Source organism: Artemia franciscana, chromosome 3 (assembly GCF_032884065.1).
Source record: "Artemia franciscana chromosome 3, ASM3288406v1, whole genome shotgun sequence".
Taxonomy (NCBI): domain Eukaryota; kingdom Metazoa; phylum Arthropoda; class Branchiopoda; order Anostraca; family Artemiidae; genus Artemia; species Artemia franciscana.
Window position 1 is genome coordinate 20449752 of NC_088865.1, and position 20887 is coordinate 20470638.

Consider the following 20887-nt stretch of genomic DNA (forward strand, 5'->3'; position numbering starts at 1 on the left):
AGTTATTGGACTTCTCAACTATTTTGAAGTTTTGGTCAGGTGTCTTTGGGGGGGGGGGGGGGTAATTAAAAGGGGTATGGGATGGTGGCAAGTCACCCCCTAACCACTTGACTATTAAAAAGAGCACTAGGGCTTTCAATTTCCAATGGAATGAGCCTCCTCCAAAATTTTTACAACAGCTCCTTCTACACAAAGTGACCTGGAAAAAAAAGACATTGAAGCCTTATCACTCTCTACATAGGTGGTGCTTGCGTTGCGCTGCCTGTGATTTGGCTGAAAATACAAACTACTTCTTTAAGACTCATTAGACATGACATGTTTGCAAGCTAGAGCAAACTTATTTGCAAATATGAGTGTAATTTATGCTGGGTGTTAACTGGGGGATATTTTTCTTGCTTTGACACTCATATTAAGTGTTTTTTTACGTTGTGTACTTAGTCCTGAGATTTTAAATTAATAAAACAGACCATTTTAATGCTTGTGTTGTGAAAGTACTTACAATAGGAGTTTTGAACTAATCCAATCTCACTGTATGTGTTTCTTGATAGTTCGTTAACCACATTTTTTTTCTTTGAAGGTCCAGGTTTTACAAATATGAAAAATTCGCCACGAAAACACCTCCCTTTCTTTGGAAAACCTAGCTAATTGTATACATTGATACACAATCAAAACACAAAATATAAACACTAAATCTGTTAAGCCTCTAGATTTTGAAATATTTTTACGTACCTCACGTATCCTCCTTTCGGTTTTTGAGGTAAGGTTATGCCAAGACGATTTAGCTGCTTTTTGACATAAGCCAGCTTTTCCATTGTTTCGTTTTCAGATTGGGAACTGGGCTTATTCTTCCTCAATTTAGTTTCAAAATCCTCGTCATCATTTGTTTGACTCCGAGATCTCTTACCCTAAAAAAATAACAAAAAATAATAATAATAAAAAAAATACGTCCAACAAAATAATAGTATGACAATGAAGATACTAATAGCGAACTATAATCATAAAGAAGAATTAATAACTAGAATGGTTGTAATTAAGAGACAGAGGGACAGCAATTAATTTAAAGGAAGACGCGTTATATCTTGAATCAAAATGATCAAAGAACTTCTTTCCTTTATCATTCGAGGGACAAAATTGAGGCCGTTGGACCTGTGCCTTAACCAGTCACCACTGCGTTTCCACATCAGGAAAGAAACGCTTCAGTTTTTACAGCTTTTCCTAGCTTAATCGGGCATTCTTATATTGAACCATAAATCATTACGAGCGTACATTCAGCATTAGAAATGCGTCCAAATGGTTGGGAGATTCATGCATACTTGATATAATTTGAAGATGTTAATGTTGTGGGTGTTACAGAATACTTTTGTGGGACAACTCTATAAAAGCCCTTTTATGGCTTTTAACTGTGCCATTTTTCATTGATTATTTAGATTTTTGGGGGAAATTTGCTACAGTGACACAGAAGGTGTTGTCGCCTAAATTAAATCCTCAAATTGAAAAACTGAAAATGTCGAAGTTCAAAAACCATCCATAAACAAATACAATCCTGGTGATTTGGTTAGAATTATTAATTTTTAAATTTTTAAATAATTTTAATCATTAAAAGTAGGGGTGTTTTTGATAAATGTTGCCTAACAAATTACACAACTGAAGTGTTTCAAACAGCTGCAGTGAAACATACAACCCCTATAATGTATGAGCTGTCGGATAAAACTGGTGAACTCATTATTGGTGGTATTTACGAAAAAGAACTCTCGAATTTATTCAATAAAAACTTTCATGCTATAAACGGATCCTATAAATTTGAATAAATTATTGATGAGTTTAGTGAAAACCTGAGAAATACAAAGAAATACTAGTTGAAGAACGTCCCTTAGAGCAAGCTGGATTTCGTGACTATCCTGAAAAGTTGCAATCGTTGAAGCAGAAGATAAAAATACAAATATGATTACTGACAAATTACACGAAAATGACAGTAATTTAAGAAGACGATTACAATGACAGGATCAATATTGAAGCAGCGCATTAAGTTTACAAGCAAGCAATACAGCTCTCAATTCAATCTATTTTACCCCTAAATAAGCCAAATTTCATTGCTAATGTCGATTCAGGGATACATCATGAACTTTTGAGAGAAATCAATAAGGACTATCCTTATCCTAAAGGATTTTGTTTTGAAATGCCTAGTTTTTATTTAGCCAATATCAATATTTAAAAGAGGCAATGGATGAATCAGGAACAATTGATCAAGATATGGCGGAAAGATGAAAATTGTGAAATCAAGAAAAAAGTCTCACGTCGTAAAAATCTACAGAAGAAGGTTAAAAGCTACGAAAGCTAACTTTGATGTTATACAACCTCGACAAGGAACTGATATTAACATAAATGCAAATGATGTAATTGAAAAATTATATAGTTTGCTAGATAGTAGAACTGCTGGAAATACATCTGACGCAGTGACAAATGAAGCTATTGACCTGCTCAATTCATTATTTAAAGATAAAATTATTAATAAAAATGGCTATAATACTCATAATTTGAATTTTATGAAGAAAAATACTTTTCTAGTAAATGGTTTTGATTATTATTAGTGGTAACAGAAGTGAAATCAAAGGGGAGCTGGATTAGGGTCTGAGACAATAATGGGAAACAGGTCAAGCATGTCAGGTTAAGCTTTTCTTTTAAAAACTCCATTCATCTCAAGCAGATGTCTTTTCTTTGTATCTGTGAGCTGTTTAGCTGTTTCTATCTAACAGTGTCCAAGACTGAGATTTTTGTTGGTTGCTAGCTTGGACGCTCTCTTATGCATAAAGTGACAGTTGCCTCTTTTGAAGTCTGACTCACACAGTTTGCATTTGTCTTATATGAAAGTATTTCGAAGGGTTGCTTTTTCTACAGCACCTTTCAACTGCTTGCATCTCTCCCACTCTCTCTGTCTTATTTTTGCTGTGGTTTTTTTACACAGCTTACTTTTTTTTAGAAAGGACGTAAAATAAAGAAAAAATTACCCTTCTTGTGGAATCATTTTCCTGGAGGTCATCGTTACTGGCATATTCAAAGTCTTCTGAGTGTTTAATTTTTCTAATTCGCTTTGATCGACTAAAGACTGGTGATAAATCAGTTTCTTCAACTGGCATAGTTAAATATTGGTTTCTAGCCTGAAATTCAATAATAAAAGTTGGCAACTTTTGTATGCCAAACTTAGAAACGAAAAATAAGTTCTAGTTAGACCAATTAGTTATAAAACAATCAGAAATTACTATCAATGAATAAATGAAAACCCTGAATTAAATATACACATCAAAAACAAATACAACATTCAACAAAACCTAAAACGACAATAAATTAAAATAAATAAATAAAAAGTTAAACTTAAACAAAGAGAAACTGTCACAAACACAAGTAGGTTTACCTCCCTTCTAAACCTTCTAGAGGCCATAACCTCAGATACACTTCCTTGAAAGTAATTTGTATTTTGAGCAGTGTTTTTTTTGTAATAACATCAATAACAACACTTATCCTCCCTCTCAAACCCTGTAAACAGCTTGAATATCATTTACGTTCAATTAAAAATGGTAAGTCTTTTTGAACAGTTGGCTTTTTATTTTTCAAAACAACAATTAAAAAAAAAAAACAAATAAAATCACCACAATAATCCAGATGACTAGAAAAAATAATGAAATTAGACAGATACCTTATTATGATATAAACTCCTAGAAGGTTCAGAAATTCTTGATTTTTCAACATAATAAATATAAAAGATAAAATGTTTAAAATATTCTGTTTTCAGCAAAATACAAATAATGCCATGACCTCTAGAAGTTTTACAAGGCAATAGCCCTGCTCCTGGTTATCTTGGTTTATTTTAAGTTTAATTTGATTATTCACTTTAATTTTTGTTTTTTTTACGGATCCATTTTCTCACCTCTTTATATTTTATAAAATTACTTATTTTAATTACTGTTTGTTTGGATTTTATTCTTATTGTTTTAAGTTTCAATACAGCATTTTATTTTGTTTGAAAAACATTTGTTCAAAAACACTTTTGTTATAATTAGTTTTGCTTACTTTTAATTGATGCAGTTTTATTACTGGTTAATACTAGAAATATTTATTAAGTTTGTTGAGTTTTATTGCTTAAGAATCAAAATGTAGTGTAGGAATTTCAAACTTGGACAAAATTTGAATATTCAACCTAATTCTTCAACAAACAGTGGTTTTTGTACAACAGATTTTTAATAATACTTTTCTTATTAGAATTTTGGGTGAATTGAGAGATGTATTATTACTTATAAGACTCAAAACCTGCATAATTTTTATTTTTTACAGGGCTAAAGCCATCCTGACTCCCATTCTGTGGAACTTCTGGAATTTTCTTCTACCATTTTGTTAAAAAAAAATCTTTTTATGTTATATTTTGTTGTTTGCTTGTTTAAACAAATGCATGTCAAGGTCAATTATTAAAAAGAGTTCTAGCTTCTTGTCTTAAAAAAGGAACATTACAAATAAATGCAACCAGGATTGGTTCCCTGATCTTTTTTTGTCATAGTTGAGGTTTACTTTGTCCTGAAATTTAATTGACTTGTCTACAATACCTACAATTTTAGAGCAGAAAAACATTTTAAAAAAAGTACTTCATTGTGCAAATAAATATGGATTAACCATACTTTCATCCTAAACTCTAAGACCCATTTAGTTCAGTCTATTTACACTAAAAATTACATGCTGATTGGCAAGAAGTAATGTTTGACTGAGGGTTTCATCCAATGTTTGACTGAGGGTTCAGGTTTCATGAGGCAATACATTTTAAATTTAGCCTATTTTGAGCATAGTTTATCTGACAGCTTTTATCTTCAGGCAATGTTCTAATTCTTTTGAGGATCCCTTATGATCTACATATCCATATGACTGAAATGTCCAAGAATGCTAAGAATGTCCAAGAATGTTTCATGTGTTACATATAGATGCAACCAATTTCCAAATTCTTTTTGTTTTCACTCAGGTCTACCAGGTTCAGTATGTTGCAAACCAATGATAAGCCTCAATGCAGCAACAATTAGTTTCAAATTTGTTTTCCCTATAGAGGTTCAACTGGCAAAGAAACTTATGAACAACATTTTAAAGCTGATAGGGGAGACAAAATATTAAGCCTTGTTTTGTGCCTTCAGTGTTTTATCATTAAAAATATTCAAAGTCAAGTAACAAGGCTAAACAAAATGTTACAAGTTATATGTGATGAAAACATGTTTAGGGTCCATCCTTGGGCAGAACAGCTTTTTTTTGGGGGGGGGGGCATAAGGGTTCCCAAGATCAAACATCTTATAGATACATGCTTCAAGCTTCCATAAAAACTGTCAGTCTTTTTTTAGACAAACCAATAGGACACAGGCCCCCTTCATTTCATTGTATATTAAATTGTCTTGCCCTCCCAAAATATTTACTGTAAGTCTTAAATTAACCCCTCTCACTATTCTCAGGATATTAGAAATAGGTCTAGCCCATTACCCCCCCCCCTCCCACTCGATAATTTTGGATGTTCATTAGAAGTGAAAATGAAAGTTCTAGTTACCTGTTTATTTCAGAGGCAATCTTATAACATGGCCTATAGTAAAGAGCCATAAGGGCTCTGTGTGTTAATATTTATTTTATAAGCTGCTACACAAAGTTTAGATCCAAAAGTCTAAAGAGCTTGTAATGTAACTAAAAAAATATAGGGTATGATGCCAACATAAAAGAACTACCCACTATAAGGGACATTTTTTTTAATATAATTTAAAGAACATGTAGTCTAGCTAAAAAAATATTAGTTACTATGCCAAGGGGATAATTTCCAGGGGGGTGGGTAAATGACGGCTCCTCAAAAAAATACTTTATTTCTGAAGCCCCTTTTGAATATACTGTCTTTTGACTTACCTCAATACTCATGATGAACAGATTCAAAATTCCACTTTGGCTAAAAGTTCAAAAACTGTGAGACATATCAAAGACATACATTTTTCTTTCTCCACATCTATTACTACTAATAATAACAGCTAATAATCACTGCTGCACCTAGCCACCTGAGGCCTACAAAGCTCTGCATAGGCCTACTCATTTTCCATCCCAATCTATTCCAAGCCTCCCTTTTTAGACCCTCCCAGAAATTTCCGATTTTCCCTAAATCTTTCAGTACAACATCCTCCCATCCAAAGCAAGGACAGTCTGGTTTTTGTTTAGCCCTAGACAGTTGGCCGATAAGGACAATCTTTGGCAATTGGTTATCCTTCATCTGCAGAACATGCCCTAGTCATCTCCTTTTGTAATTAAATAAAAAAAAAACTAATTTTTTTTAGCTGAAAGTAAGGAGCGACATTAAAACTTAAAACAAACAGAAATTATTCCGTATATAAAATGGGTTGTCCCCTCCGCAATCCCTCGGTCTTTACGCTAAAGCTTTTAATTGTTTTAAAAAGTAGAATTGTGGCAAAGAGTCAAACTTTAGCGTAAAGAGCGAGGGATTGCGGAGGGGACAACCCATTTTATATACGGAGTAATTTCTGTTCGTTTGAAGTTTTAATGTCGCTCCTTACTTTCAACTAAAAAAAAATAGTTTTTTTTATTTAATTTCTGAACGTTTTTTAATTAATGCATGTTTGGTTTTGGCTCTCCGCACATAAATTATTAAAATGAAATTTGTATATTAATTCTTTTTTTGTCTAAATGGCTTTCTCTTAGTTTTGATCAGATGATTTTGAGAAATAAGTGGTGGAGAAGGAGGCCTAGTTGCCCACCAATTTTTCGGTTGCTTAAAAAGGCAACTAGAGCTTTTAATTTTTAACAAACGTTTTTATTAGTAAAAAATATACGTAACTTTATAAATTAGCAACTTACGTAACAAACTTTCATAATCTTATATTTTTATTATGTATACAAGGGGGTTTGTATCCTCGTTAATACCTCGCTCTTTACACTAAATCTTAAGTTTTGTCCCAATGCTTTAAGAATGACCCCTGAATCAGAAAGGCCGTAGAATAAATAGTTGAAATTACTAAACATACTTTAGCATAAAGAGCGAGGTATTTATCTCCTCCTAAATACCTCGCTCTTTATGCTAAAGTATTTTTAGAACCCCTCATATGCGTAATAATCTCTGTTCGTTTTAAGTTTCAATACTACTCCTTCCTTTCATTTGAAAAAAACGTTTTCATGTTTATTTTTCATTGTTTTCTTATAGTAATGCTAGAAAATCATGCGCCCTTTTCCTTGAATTTTTCTTCCCCCATGACAGATTCCTCCAAGGAAAGATCCCCCAACATAGCCCCTTCTCCTCAAACCCACCCCCCAAACAAAATAAAATCCCCCTGAAAACGTCTGTACACTTCCCAATAACCATTACTATATGTAAACACTGGTCTAAGTTTGTAACTTGCAGCCCCTCCCCCAGGGATTGTGGGGGAGTAAATCATCCCCATATACATAGTTATTATGGTTTTCGACTATGCTGAACAAAATGGCTATCTCAAAATTTTGATCCGTTGACTTTGGGAAAGAAATGAGCGTGGGAGGGGGCCTAGATGCCCTCCAATTTTTTTGGTCACTTAAAAAGGGCACTAGACTTTTCATTTCCGTTAGAATGAGCCCTCTTGCGACATTCTAGGACCACTTGGTCGATAAGATGACCCCTGGAAAAAAAAAGAAAAAAAAACACGCACCCGTGATTTGTCTTCTGGCAAAAAATACAAAATTCCACATTTTTGTAGATAAGGAAGAAAAGAAGAAATCAATTGAGGAAAAATTTATATTTTTGATTTCATTTATTTTCTGAGTGAAAGGAACTAAAGCTCTTGCTACTCCTTTTGTTTGAGAAGTATTATTTTACTTTTTCATATAAATCTATTGCGTGGTTAGAGTTTCTGGAATTTCCCTCTCCTGAACTCGATGTTCCCTACCACTTCTAGCCCCCTCAGGGAAGGGGGCCAAGCATCTAATTGGTTATCAGAAGCTGATATTCCTATTGTTGTATCTCCAATATCCAATGATGATAGCCTGAATGAAACCATGATTACTGTCTCTGAGTCACCAATCTCTGAAACTGACAACCTGTTAAATGAGGATTTTCAGACAGTAGGCAGAAAACAGAAACGAAAAAAAAACCTTCTATGAGTCCTCCTGAAATAATGGGACTCTCAGACCCAAATCCAGCTGTGGAGATAAAGGACAAATCCATTATCCTTTTTACTCCAACAGTAAAAGATCAATCTTTCTCTATCAAAAATATTACTAACATTACAATGAATCTTTTCAAAACTTTTAGATGCAGCTTCACTGTGAATGTGAACAGAGATGGTTCACTAATGGTTATGTTTCTAGACAGAAATGAAGCCTACAAAGCCCTTAGCCTAAATAAAATTGGCAATATCCCTGTTACACCTGAATGGTGGAAACCAACCCTGAAAAATTCTCAGAAAATAGTACTGTACAACATACCATTGGAACTGTCAAATGACGACTTGAAAGATGGTCTTATGAACAATAAGGGGGAAATGCTGGAAGTTCTGGATGTTCATCGTATGGCCAAACTAGATTCTAAGGGAACAAAAAGTAACAAGAGTGTCCTCTTTATCTTACCTGCTAGTTCCCAATTTGACTCGGTATTCCTTTTTGGTCAGCAAAAAGCTCATGAAATATACCAAGAAAAACCTCTTCAATGCTCAAAATGTTTTAAGCTTGGTCACTCATCTAAGTATTGTTCTTCTTCTGTGCCAGGGTGCCCTAATTGCCTTGGTAATCACTCCTTGTCTACAGAAAGTAGATGCACTGAAGTGCCTAAATGTACAAACTGTGATGGTAGACATCAATCAACAGATCACAATTCATGTCCTAAATATGTTCAACGAGCTAAAGTTTTAAAGATTGCTCTTCAAGAAAATGTCCCTTTCCCAATAGCTGCAATGGAGCTGGCCAAGCGGTTGATTTTCACTCCATTTGACTTTCAGACCAGGTATAATATTTCTTCTAACTCTTTCTCAACTATAGATTTGCTTCTAGGTCCTTCTTCATATTATGATTTAGTTCAGATGGTAAAGGTGTCGTCTCTTCAATCTGATCATTGTGCAATTCTTACATCATTTCAAGATTTATTCTACACTCCCAAACCCTACGTCCCTAAATTTATCAACTCCAAAGGTAATTGGTCCCTTTTTCGTGAGATATTAAATGAAGTAGATTTTTCCTTTGTTTCTCCTATGCCATTGAGTCTAATTTGAGATCAATCCTGCTGGAGTCAGCTAAATCGGCAATTCCAATAACTAGGGTACGTTTTTACAATGGCTCCAAAAGACCCAAGAATTGGTGGAATGACGAGTGTAGGGTTGCAGTTCTGGCAAAAAGAAAGGCTCGTAAAATGTTTTAAAAGCATCCATCTCAGTCAACAGCAATCTTTTATAAGCAGTCATGTGCTAAGGTGAAACTAATTTGTAGGAGAGCTAAACAGAGTACATGGCTGAATTTCAGCTCAAGTATCAGTTTTAGAACCCCAATTTCAAAGGTCCATAATTTCATTAGCCAACTAAATAGTGGAAAGCAGCCTAATGATGACCGTAGATATGATATCATTCAGGATGGATATCCAATTGTATCAGATAAAAAGAAGGCAGATCTGTTTACCAATGTTTTTAAAAACGATTGCTCAGATTTTCATCCCAGCCGACCTCCTTTTTGTAATCTCCCTCTTACCTGTTCTTATAAGGGTACTCTGATGAAACCTTTTTCCCAAGATGAATTTTGTGTAGCACTTAATTCTCTTAACATCAAGTCTTCCCCAGGTTATGATGGTATTTATATGAAGTGGATTCTTGAGTCCCCAAAGGTGGTTCATACAGCCCTCTTAAGTCTTTATAATCTTATTTGGTCAAGTCAAAAGTTCCCAGATGCCTGGAAGATTGCTCAGGTATTCCCAGCTTTAAAACCTTCTTATTCAGCTAATGATCTCAAGTCTTACCGTCCTATATCAGTATTACCTTCCTTTAGAAAAGTTCTGGAAAGGCTTGTCTTATCAAGAATTGAGTGGTTTTCTGAAGTGAACAATCTCTTTCCTAGTGAACAAACAGGTTTCAGAAAAGGACATAGCTCTTTAGATAACATTACCCGGCTAGAAATTGATGTTTGTAACTCTCTCAAAAAAAGACATGTCACAATGGCTGTTCTGTTTGACTGGTCGAATGCCTATGGAAATGTAGTCCACAATAAATTACTGGAAATCCTAATAAATCTTGACTTCCCGTATCCTTTTATAAGTTTTATAAAGTCTTTTCTAACTGATAGATATTTTTACGTTCAAGTAAATCAGTCTAGAAGTGAGCAATGCCCCATTACGAGAGGACTTCCTCAAGGTGCAATATTAAGTCTTCTTCTATTCAACTTGTATGTTTCTGAATTTCAAGTAGCTCATGCATCATTTGGCCTTTATGCAGATGATTTGATAATTTGGAAGTCAGGAAAGGATATTAGCCTTCTTCAAAGCCTTATTCAACAGGATATAAGTTTAGTCCAGAGATTCTCTTTAGCATTTGGCTTCCCAATATCAATCAGTAAAACTAAAGCCATTATATTTACTAATGGTACTCTAGATCCTCCTAATCCACTGACAATTTTCTCAAGGGAGATCCCATATTGCAAGTCAGTGAAGTTACTTGGTTTATTAATGGATTCTAAAATGCAGTGGCATGAACATATTAATTCTTTGAAATCTCTGATTATTCAGAGACTTTGTATTCTAAAAAGACTTGCTGGAAGTAAGTGGGGATGTCACCCAAAAATTATTTTGGATTTTTACAAATTATATATTCGTTCAAATATAGAATATGGGATTCAAATATTCTTAGCTCGTCCCCCATCCTCATTCAAAATCCTTGAATCTTTACAAAATTCTGCTATTCAAATAGCTTTGGGTGTGCATAAGCATACTCCTCTGTCAAAGTTAAGAACACTGTCGGGATTGGTGTCCCTAAGTGAAAGAGCATCTAGTCTAAGGATAAAGTATTTCTCGCAAATCCAGGCTTATGGAGCCAAGCATGCTGTATGTGCACATACCTTTGCTGAGAAGTCAGCCTGTCCCAATGCCCATTCATCATGGAATCAGTTTCAACTGGAGGTCCCAAACTGGAATCAACATTCGCTTTATGCATATCCCTTTACTGAGTCCCCCCATGGGAAATGAGTCCTCCAAGCTGTCAAGTAGAACTTATCTCTATTAGAAAAGATTTGATTCCTAATTATGAGATCCAGACTATTTTGGCTGAACACATTTCAAAGGCTTACCCCAACTATAGAAAAATATATACAGATGGATCCGTCCAGAGGGAAAGAGCTGGAGCAGGAGCATGTATCCCATCCCTGAATTTGAACATTTATTCTCCTCTCCCATTGGGATCTTCTATCTTGTCTGCTGAATTATGTGCCATCTGCCTGGCCTTGGATGCACTTATAAATTATAACATTGAATCTGAAAATATACTCTGTCTCTCTGACTCTAAACCAGCATTACTACTGATCCAAAATATTAATAGAATTGCTAATGACAAAGATTTATATAATATTAGAAGACAGCTTCTTAATCTTAAGATGAAGGAAAATGAAGTTTATTTTCAACATGTTCCTAGTCATAAAGGTATAAAATATAATGATATGGCTGATTCTCTAGCAGCAAAGGCTTCCATGTTATCTCCTAGTCCTTCCTCTGACCTCAATTCACGAGATATTATCAGGCAAAGATCCAAAGTTAATCACAGTACATTAATGTTTTCTCCATTTCATACAAGATTAAATACAGTGCTATATTACCAGCTGAAATCAGGTGCCCTACTTCTAAATAGCTTGTTTGGAAGCTACATCATTCCCCTTTATGCCGAATCTGCTTTTCAACAGAGGAAACAATCCAGCATATTTTATTTGATTGCCAGGCTCAGAGTGAGGAGACTGTTGCTCTTAAGCGTTTCTGCTCCTTGGCTAAGATTCCAAATACTTATACAGCTATCCTGGATTCTAACCTGCCATGGGAAATTGATCGTAAGATATTTAAGGCAGCAATTGATACCTTAAAGAAGAGAAATATTGTTTAATAAAGATTAAAGCTTGAAGAAGTCAATTTTTAAAGGGACGCGATTTATCCATAGTTTTTGATTGTGCAGAAGAGAGTGGGAATGAGTAGGAAGAGCCGTATTGGTACCGGCCGACCTAGTGCCTTAAACTGCTGGGGACACGTAGCTCAGGTACTCACACTTCCCACAATCAATAACAGTGTATTATTGTTCATAATCGTACATATCCATTGTTTGCAGACTGGAGGAGAATAGTGCTTCCAGTAGCTAGTTTTTCTGAAGAAGAAGTCAAAGAGGTGAAAGGACTTGTTGTTAGTCCATATACCTCCCTACAATTTTTGGAACTGGAACTTGGGAGCTTGAAACTTCTACAGTAGAGTTCTCTGATACGCTGAATCTGATGGTGTGATTTTCGTTAAGATTCTATGACTTTTAGGGGGTGTTTCCCCCTATTTTCTTAAATAAGGCAAATATTCTCCGGCTCGTAACTTTTGATGGGTAAGACTAAACTTGATGAAACTTATATATTTAAAATCAGCATTAAAATGCGATTCTTTTGATGTAGCTATTGATATCAAAATTCAATTTTTTAGAGTTTTGGTTACTATTGAGCCGGGTTGCTCCTTACTACAGTTCGTTACCACGAACTGTTTGAATACAAAACATGGTAGTCCCTTGCCAAAAGCCAGAAGTTTCAGCTCAATCTTTACTTTTTTCCCCCAAGAATTACAGATACGTCATTATGATAACTAGGATAGCTAGTTTCTTTCAATTTACCTCTGCTCCCTCTACCCAAGTCAAAGCCTACCTGGCCTTCCAGCAATCCCTGTAACTTCAACTTACTCTTTAAGCTGTCCCAGAGATAGTACATATAGGCCAATGCTATTTTGATAGCCTGGGTACTTTGTTTCTTTTGAACTATGCTGCTACTTAAACAGAGATATATTCTAGTCCAAATGTAGATTGGACAGTTTATAGTTAAACAAATTCTTATAAAACATCTGAATTACAAATACCAGGTGAGCTGGAAAACACATGGTCCTGCTGCAAGTATAACAAGTTTTTATACCCCTCTTGTAGTTTAAATCTTGAGGTCCAGTAGCACCCTTTCCCAAACACTCTTTGAAAGTATATGCTTGATCCTCAAAATGGTTCTTAGAATGTTGAAAATATGCTATTTGACCAGATGGTATCACATAGTGGTTTCTCATTTACCTTGTTGTTTAACAGTGAATTGATTATAGGTCCCTTAGAGGCTTATATTGCAAAAAAGCTTAGATTGGCTGGAGACATAACATATTTAGCCCCTCCCCTCAATTATAAACTTTAAGTTGATCTGCACTTCCCTAACTCTTTCTCCTTATTGAAAATATCAACTCTATCCCCTGGGCTATTCAAGAGATACTGCAGATATGGTATTTTGATAACCTAGATGCACACAAACTTTTGTCTTGCTTCTAATCTCTCCCCCAAGTCAAAGTTCAGTGTTCACTTGCCATCTTCCCACTCAAAAGTCTCCAAAAATTCTTTATTTACCATCCCAAATAAAAAATTGAGAGCTGCTTGACTCCCCCCATCAATGCCTAAAAGCTTGAACTTGAATCATTTCTGAGACACTGTAGATAATTTGAAAACGGATGTACATAATATTTTATTACTTAATCAAGTACACATGTTGTTACCAGATTATACCCTTGTGAAACCTTGATAATCTAAGTCCAGTGATTGACCTTTGCAAGCCTTCAACTAAAGCTTCTCTGTAAAAACGACTGATAATTTAGGATAATTACATATTTAGGATCATTCTCTCTGGAGTGCAGGACCTTATGTTGACCTTAGAGGTACTTATTAGACCTTTCAATATCTCTTGACAAAATGACTATCTCAAAACTTACATCCAGCATCAATATTTTTTTGGTGGGGGGAGGGTAGTAAAAAAGTCCATACAAGGCAGGCTGGTAGCCATAAAATCCCTTTGACCCTCAAAAGGGATTGACCCCTCAATTTCAATTTCTTGATTGAATGAGCCCCCTCTTACGTTCCTTTGACCACCTTCTATGAGAAGTGCTTGAGGGGAAATAAATTTTGGGGAAGAAAGTACTTTTTTGCCCTGTTTCAGGGAAACCAGTATTTTTTCCCACTTTTCCTTATTTCCTGTAGTCCCAAGGACTTAAGGAAATAAATTCCAAGCCAACTGAAGGAATTTCCTTAGCCCTTTTCAGGCCCATTTTTTTTATTATAGGGATGGCATACTTGGATTGTTTTAACAATAGTCTTCTTGAACTAAGAATCGGGGTTCTAAATTATAAACTGAGTAGGAGAAAAATGGTCCATTCCTGGATCCCATATGCCAATAAAATGATTAACCCTTTGGATTCAAAGTTCAATGCCTGTAAGTTCTAGTTCAGCAGTAGCCAGAGAATTGACTTTTTTCCAAATTATTCACTAGTCAGTTATTGCTACAACTACTACTACTACTCATAATAACTCACTGCAGCACCATGTCACCTGAGACAAATACAGCTACAGACACTCCTCTTCCATCCCAATTTATTTAAAGGATCCCTAATAACATTGCACCAAAAAGTACCAATTTCCATTAATTCACACCTCCTCCTACAACATTTGGGGACACCCTGCTTTCTTTTTTGGCCCTGGATAGTTGGCCAAAAAGGATGATCCTTAGCAATCATCCTTTTGGTTGCCACGACAGACAACCAAAATAATCTGTTGACAATTCATCTGTAATATATCTATCAAATGCTTCTTCATTTTTCCAAACACCCATGTTTTAGACCCATACTCAATCACAGTCATCACTGTAGCTTCTAGTATTGTAATTTTGTTTTGCAGACATATCTTCCTATTCTTCCAAAAAAAATCTTCAACCATGAAAAAACACCCTGGGCCCTGTCAGTGCTACTTTTCACATCTTCACTAAATCTTCACAAATAATACTACCCAGGAAAGTAAAGATACCCACTTGATTGATCTTGTTGTTACCTGACATCACTTCTTTGCCTTCACTTATTTCCAGTCTAAGAGACTAAGTTTTATTAACATTACTTTCAAACCTATTCTTGCAACCTGAAATCTAAAGACTGCCAAAAAAATCATTCATTTTGTTAACATTTTCATTGAGAGCACTCACACACCCATCAGTATAATTTAATTCTAAGAGAGTTTTACTTTCCCATTTGATTCCATGCTCTTCTATAGCCTTTATTGTACTTCTTAGGACAAAGTTAATCAAAACAATCTATGCAAATGGAGATAAAGCACAGCCCTGCTTAACTCCTGATTCAATAGAAATATTGATAAATATTTTCTAGCCATTTCCTACTCACAAACTACTAGAAAGTGACCACTCAGGTCAAGTTTTCTTCTTATCTATTGCAGTACAACAAGAGGTCTGTTACACTAAGAAGCAGCAAGACCCCCTGTTGTCATCAATGTGAGTGCTGGTAATTTTTCTCTGTATGTGTTGTCCTTTAATGGAACAGCCTCTCCAAAGCCACCACCCAATCCCAAACCATAAGTGCATTCAAGAAAGTAGTTAATCAGGACTGGACCAATGCAGAGTGTATGCTAGCCTGGAATGCCAGACCATAGTCAAATCACACCACCAGCAAGATGTTCACTGGAGGCTCATCACTACCTGATCTTGCTGGACATGCAATTTAATGTAGGTTAATAAAAACCAGCTACTAGCCTCATTTTTTATATCAATTGCAGCTATCTTATCCTTATCCATGACAATAATAATTTTAATGTGTTTATCTGGTATACCAAGGTTAGGACTTTCATTGAAGTTCTACAATTGGCTGAGTCAAATGCATGCTCACAATCTAAAAAAATGAGCACTAAAAATGGTCTGATGACTCAGGCATTTCTCAATTATTTCTCTAAGAGTGAAAATTTGGTCAATGCATCATTTTCCTCTTCCTAAAACTATACTGTTCTTCTCTTAAAACTTTGTCAACACTATGTCAAAGTCTATAAGTATCATCACATTAAGCAATTTACTTCACAAAGAAACTAAGCTAATGCCTCTATAAATACCAAATTAGCTGTCATCTTTCTTGAAGAGGAGTTCCATTATTGTTTTCTTAAAACCAAAAAGCACATTTCATTGTTCAAAAATCATATTCAGTAATTCATCAATAGCTGTACAACAACACATTTAAGAAACTCATTTAGCACACTATCAGCCCATGGGGGCCTCATCACTTTTTGACCCTTTAAGTAATGTCTAATTCCTCCTTGCAAGAAAAATCTTCCTTCACTTCCAAAGTGTCATAAACTGTTTATTCTTTTGTATATCATTTCCTTTAATTTTGTCATAGTGTATTTACAAAGTATTCTGCTCATTTCTTTTTAAACCTTTCCTTATAACTATATATGGCCCTGTTCCTGTCTTGAATTGAGAGAAATCCAGATTAACTATTCCCAAACAATTTTTTAACATCATATTAAACCATAATATTTTACTAGTATTCTGTCTGGCTGCATTTCTGAAATCACAAGAAATTTTATCAACAGCCTCTATTTCATGACTCCTTGGGTCATATTTTGAAGCTTTCTCTACTTTCACTACATTTCTCTTATATTCCTATGATCTGTCACTCAAATATTTCTTGTAAGAGCCTCTCCTCCTCTCTACTAGGCCTATACTTAAGGCATTCTCACTAATGTTCCTGGCTACACTTTAACTTTACTCCCTGCAACTTCATAAATTATTTTTTCTGAAATATGTCACTCATCATCTACTGTGTCAAGTCTTACACTCTAAATTTTGTTCTTCAACTGTTCCAAGAAAATTTCCCTCAAATTCTCACCCTGGAGTTTACCAATTACCTTAATTCACACTTTGGAGTGAATTAGTTGTGAGAACTGTGATGCTCTGTAGTTGATGATGGCAATAGATCTGGTTGCTGTGCTAAGGTCAAGCAACATACCATAGGGACTAGAGAGTGCTGGAGAGATGCAATTTAAGCCCACTCGGTAACGGTGATCACATGGTAGGTATGGTTCAAGGACCATTTTCCAGCAATTTAGAGTTGACACCACCGCACAACAGCAACTTTGGATAGAGTGTGTGAGATGGTTGGGTATGACAAGCTGCATCATCCTCCAAGCTAACTCTCTATTGTCTTCCACGACTGTTATGGTAGTGAGGGCTGGGAGGGGTTTTCCCACTGGAATCTCCATGGTTTGGCCTCCCATTCCTTGTCGAGCCTCTTTTTGAATTCCTCAGGCAAGGTTGCCAAGACTGTCTCTTGGCTTAGTTGGTTCCAATTGTTCGCCACTTGCTGGCTGAAAAAATCTAGTCAAACTTAGGTGTTAATGCTGGATTTGAACACCTTTTTGGAAAGTCCTTGTGTTTGCTTTTGGTGGGGAGAGAAAGTGAACAGCTTCTGATCCGCTTGCTGGAGGTACCCATAGGTGAGCAGCATGTCATTACGCCTATGGTGAAAAACGAGTGTTGGGAGGTTAACAGATTGTAATCTTCAGCAGTAGGGCTGACTGCATAAACTGTTGATGCATTTGGTGGCTCTCCTCTGGACACCCTCAACAAGCTGGATGTCACTCTTGTAAAAAGGACCAGCAAGACATGTTCCAAAATCTAGGATTGGCCTGACCAGAGCTTTATATAATTTCAGAAAAACTGTGGAGGATCGACTACTGACAGTTCTTTTCAGGAGTCCCAAATTTGCATTTGCTTTCAAAACTGCTTGGGCAGTGTGCTCTTGGAATTTTAAGCTGTCATCCAACAGGACTCCCAGGTCTCTACCACTACTAGAAGTAGGAATCAAGACTGTCGATGATGTTTTGCCATTGTACATAGTGTACTGATGCTGTGGATTACCATGGCCGAAATGAAGAGTGACGCACTTTGAGATGTTGAAGGACAGAAGCCATTTATCTGCCCATGCTTGAATTTGGTTGAGATTGGCTTGTAGGCTAATGTTGTCCATGGTATGAAATAACTTGGAGTCACCAGTGTAAAGAGTCAAATGGTTTTTTGTTTCAGCTACCAGGTCATTGATATAGATGAGAAATAAGGTTGGTCTGAGGACAGTTCCTTGAGGGATGCTGCTCAGAACTTGGCAAGGTGTTGAATAGATCTTTTCTCCATCTGTGGTAAAGAGCCAAACCTTTTGCATTCTGCAACCAAGGAAGTCCATTAGCCAGTTAACTAGTTTTTTATCAATGCCCACGGCTGTAAGTTTGGAGTGCAAATGATTATGGGGGACTTTGTCAAAGGCTTTGGCAATGTCAAGTAGAATTAGGTCAACAGGAAATCCTGTCAAGAAGCTGAGTAATTAGCTCATAAGTTTCAAGTAGGTTGGTTTTGACTGACTTCCCAGGAAGAAAACCATGTTGTTTATCCGAGATAATGCTGCTGGAAACTAGGTACTTGAGAAGTGTGTCATTGACAATTCTCTCTAAAACCTTAGTGACAGCAGATGTAAGGCTTATAGGTCTGTAGTTTTCAGCTTTATACCAGTCATCCTTTTTGAATATGGGTGTAACATAAGCAGTCTTCCATTGTGAGGGAACAACTCTGCAATCAAGAGAAAACTGAAATAGATGGCACAAAGTGGGGGAAATCTTGGTGGCTGTTTCTTTGAGCAACCTTGGGTGGATTCCATTGGGGCCAGCTGATTTGTTGGCATCTAGGTTTTTTAGCCTCTTTTCCACCATAGGTACAGTGATAACAACCATACTCATGGGAGATGGTATGACGTATTTAGGAGGGGGTGGAGGCTCACTATCTGGTTCTGTTGTGAAGACAGAAGCAAACTGGTTGTTTAGTAAGTTTGCTAGTTTCTGAGTGTCAGTCACTTCTCCTCCATCATCAGTAGTCAGGCGTTTAACACAGCGCCTAGCGTGGTCTTTACTAGAGATGTAATTCCAAAACTTACCAGAAGGTTGTTTGGCTTTAAATTAACAATAGATACTTTTCCTAGCTAAATTATTACCCTGAATTGCATTTTCCTTAATTATGTTAAGACTTTTGAATTTGCAAACTCTTTGGTAAAATTATAGCAGTTCATATAACTGACTTACCAATTAAGTGAATATGCCACTTGATGCCTTTTTTATACTCTTTGTGAATATAATAATTGCTTCTACCTTAAATTCAAATTTAAGCCCTTTTTAACCTAACTTAACCTTATTATAAATAATTTTAGCACTGAGAAAATCTAGCATCATTTTTTCAAAAACAATGGAAAAGATGGTGCTGAGGAAACATAGTACTATTTTGTGGAAAATGAGCAATAAGTGATACTTTAATTGAAAATTTGTCATTTTTAAGAGATCAAAAAGTGTATGAATTTGAAATACAAGCAATTATTATATTCATGAAGAACATAAAAAAGCCATCAAGCATTGTGTTCACTTTATTGGTAAGTCAGTTATATGAACTGTCATAGTTTTTTGAAAATTTATCATTTAAAGAACTCAAAAATTGCTTAAATTTGAATTCAAGGTAGAAGCAATTATTGTATTTATAAAGAGCATAAAAAAGGCATCAAGTGGCATGTTTTCTTTATTGGTAAGTCAATTATATCAACTGTTATAATTTTACCAACTATTCTAATATTTTCTTGTCACATTGTGTAATTGGTGAGCAAGAAGAACAGGAATGGAATTTTAGTAGTAGGCCCAATAGTTGTAATGAAGTCATATGGTATAATCCTGGACTAGATTTTAACTTACACCAGGTTGAGAACACAATGTCCATTAACAAAGAGATGTTTGGTAAAATTCTAGTTTAGAGACTTTTGACTATCTTGGAAAGGGTTTAGGTTAGGAAAATGAAACAGATGGGTCTAAAGGCTAAAGTAGCCTATGTCCCAGGAAGGCATTTTGAAGTACCTACCTCTACTCCCTCTCTTTTAGAGGGTCCTGACCTTTAATGACCTTTAAAAATATGTGTGCCTTATAAGTTAAACCTTGAAAATAGATCTTCTACTTGAATGAAGTATAGCAAAGTTGTTTTCAGCTTCACAACTTTGCTCAATCCTAATTTATAAGGCTTTAAAGAAATGCAAATACATTTTCTAAATTTTGAAAAAAAAACATTGATATGGAATTCTACTCAAATAACAGGAATTGTATTTTCAGAAATAAATGCAGAGAAAAAGCAGCTGGTAACTGAAAATGAAGGTCAAATGTTGTTTTGTCAAAATTTCTATAGGCATAGACCTGCCATGTAGGCAAATTTCAGGGCCCTCTAGAGGGAGAAGGAGTGGTGGTGGGTACTTTAAAATACAAACCAAGGATATTCTTTAGCCTTTAGACCTATCCCAGAAAGTTTCATTTTCCCAACCTAACCCCTTTCTGAGATAGCCAAAATTCACTAAACTAGAATTTTACCAAAATGTTCAATAAATCAAATAATAGAAAATGAACATAGGCCTATAGACCTAGTGCCTAAGTTATTCAGGTCTATTTCTGTCATTGTTAAGGAGGGGATGGGGCATAACAGTTATGGTACGAATCACTAGCCTAGGGTATGCTGAGAAAGCGTTGATTATGTTGTCTATATATGTAGCCTATCAGATTAATGACAGGTCCTAGTATTAGCCATGCAGTTTGTTGATGCAGCATAATTTGAACTTTGGGTCTCCCACTACCAAGCTGAAATCAAAAACGCTGGAACACTAATAAAATATAATTTTGGTTGATTATTTACGTCCTCTAGAAACCGGCTTCTGTTGAGAGAATCTTCCTTGTATGAAAGTGTCAAGTACCAGACTTTTACAGTTTGAAAACACTGCTAGTTTCGTTTTCATCGCGTA

At 35.5% G+C, this 20887-nt stretch overlaps 1 protein-coding gene across 1 annotated transcript in view; it reads right to left on the reverse strand.

Moving 5' to 3' along the window:
- The window catches only part of LOC136024993 (SWI/SNF-related matrix-associated actin-dependent regulator of chromatin subfamily E member 1-related-like), a 33654-nt gene extending 12767 nt beyond the window's left edge, over window positions 1–20887 (reverse strand). Inside the window, exons 1-3 of the mRNA XM_065700607.1 lie at window positions 20782–20887; window positions 3006–3155; window positions 730–905 (exon numbers count right to left, since the gene is read on the reverse strand). Coding sequence (XP_065556679.1) covers window positions 730–905; window positions 3006–3134 — 305 coding nt within the window. The 5' untranslated portion in view covers window positions 3135–3155; window positions 20782–20887. The remainder of the gene's footprint in view (window positions 1–729; window positions 906–3005; window positions 3156–20781) is intronic.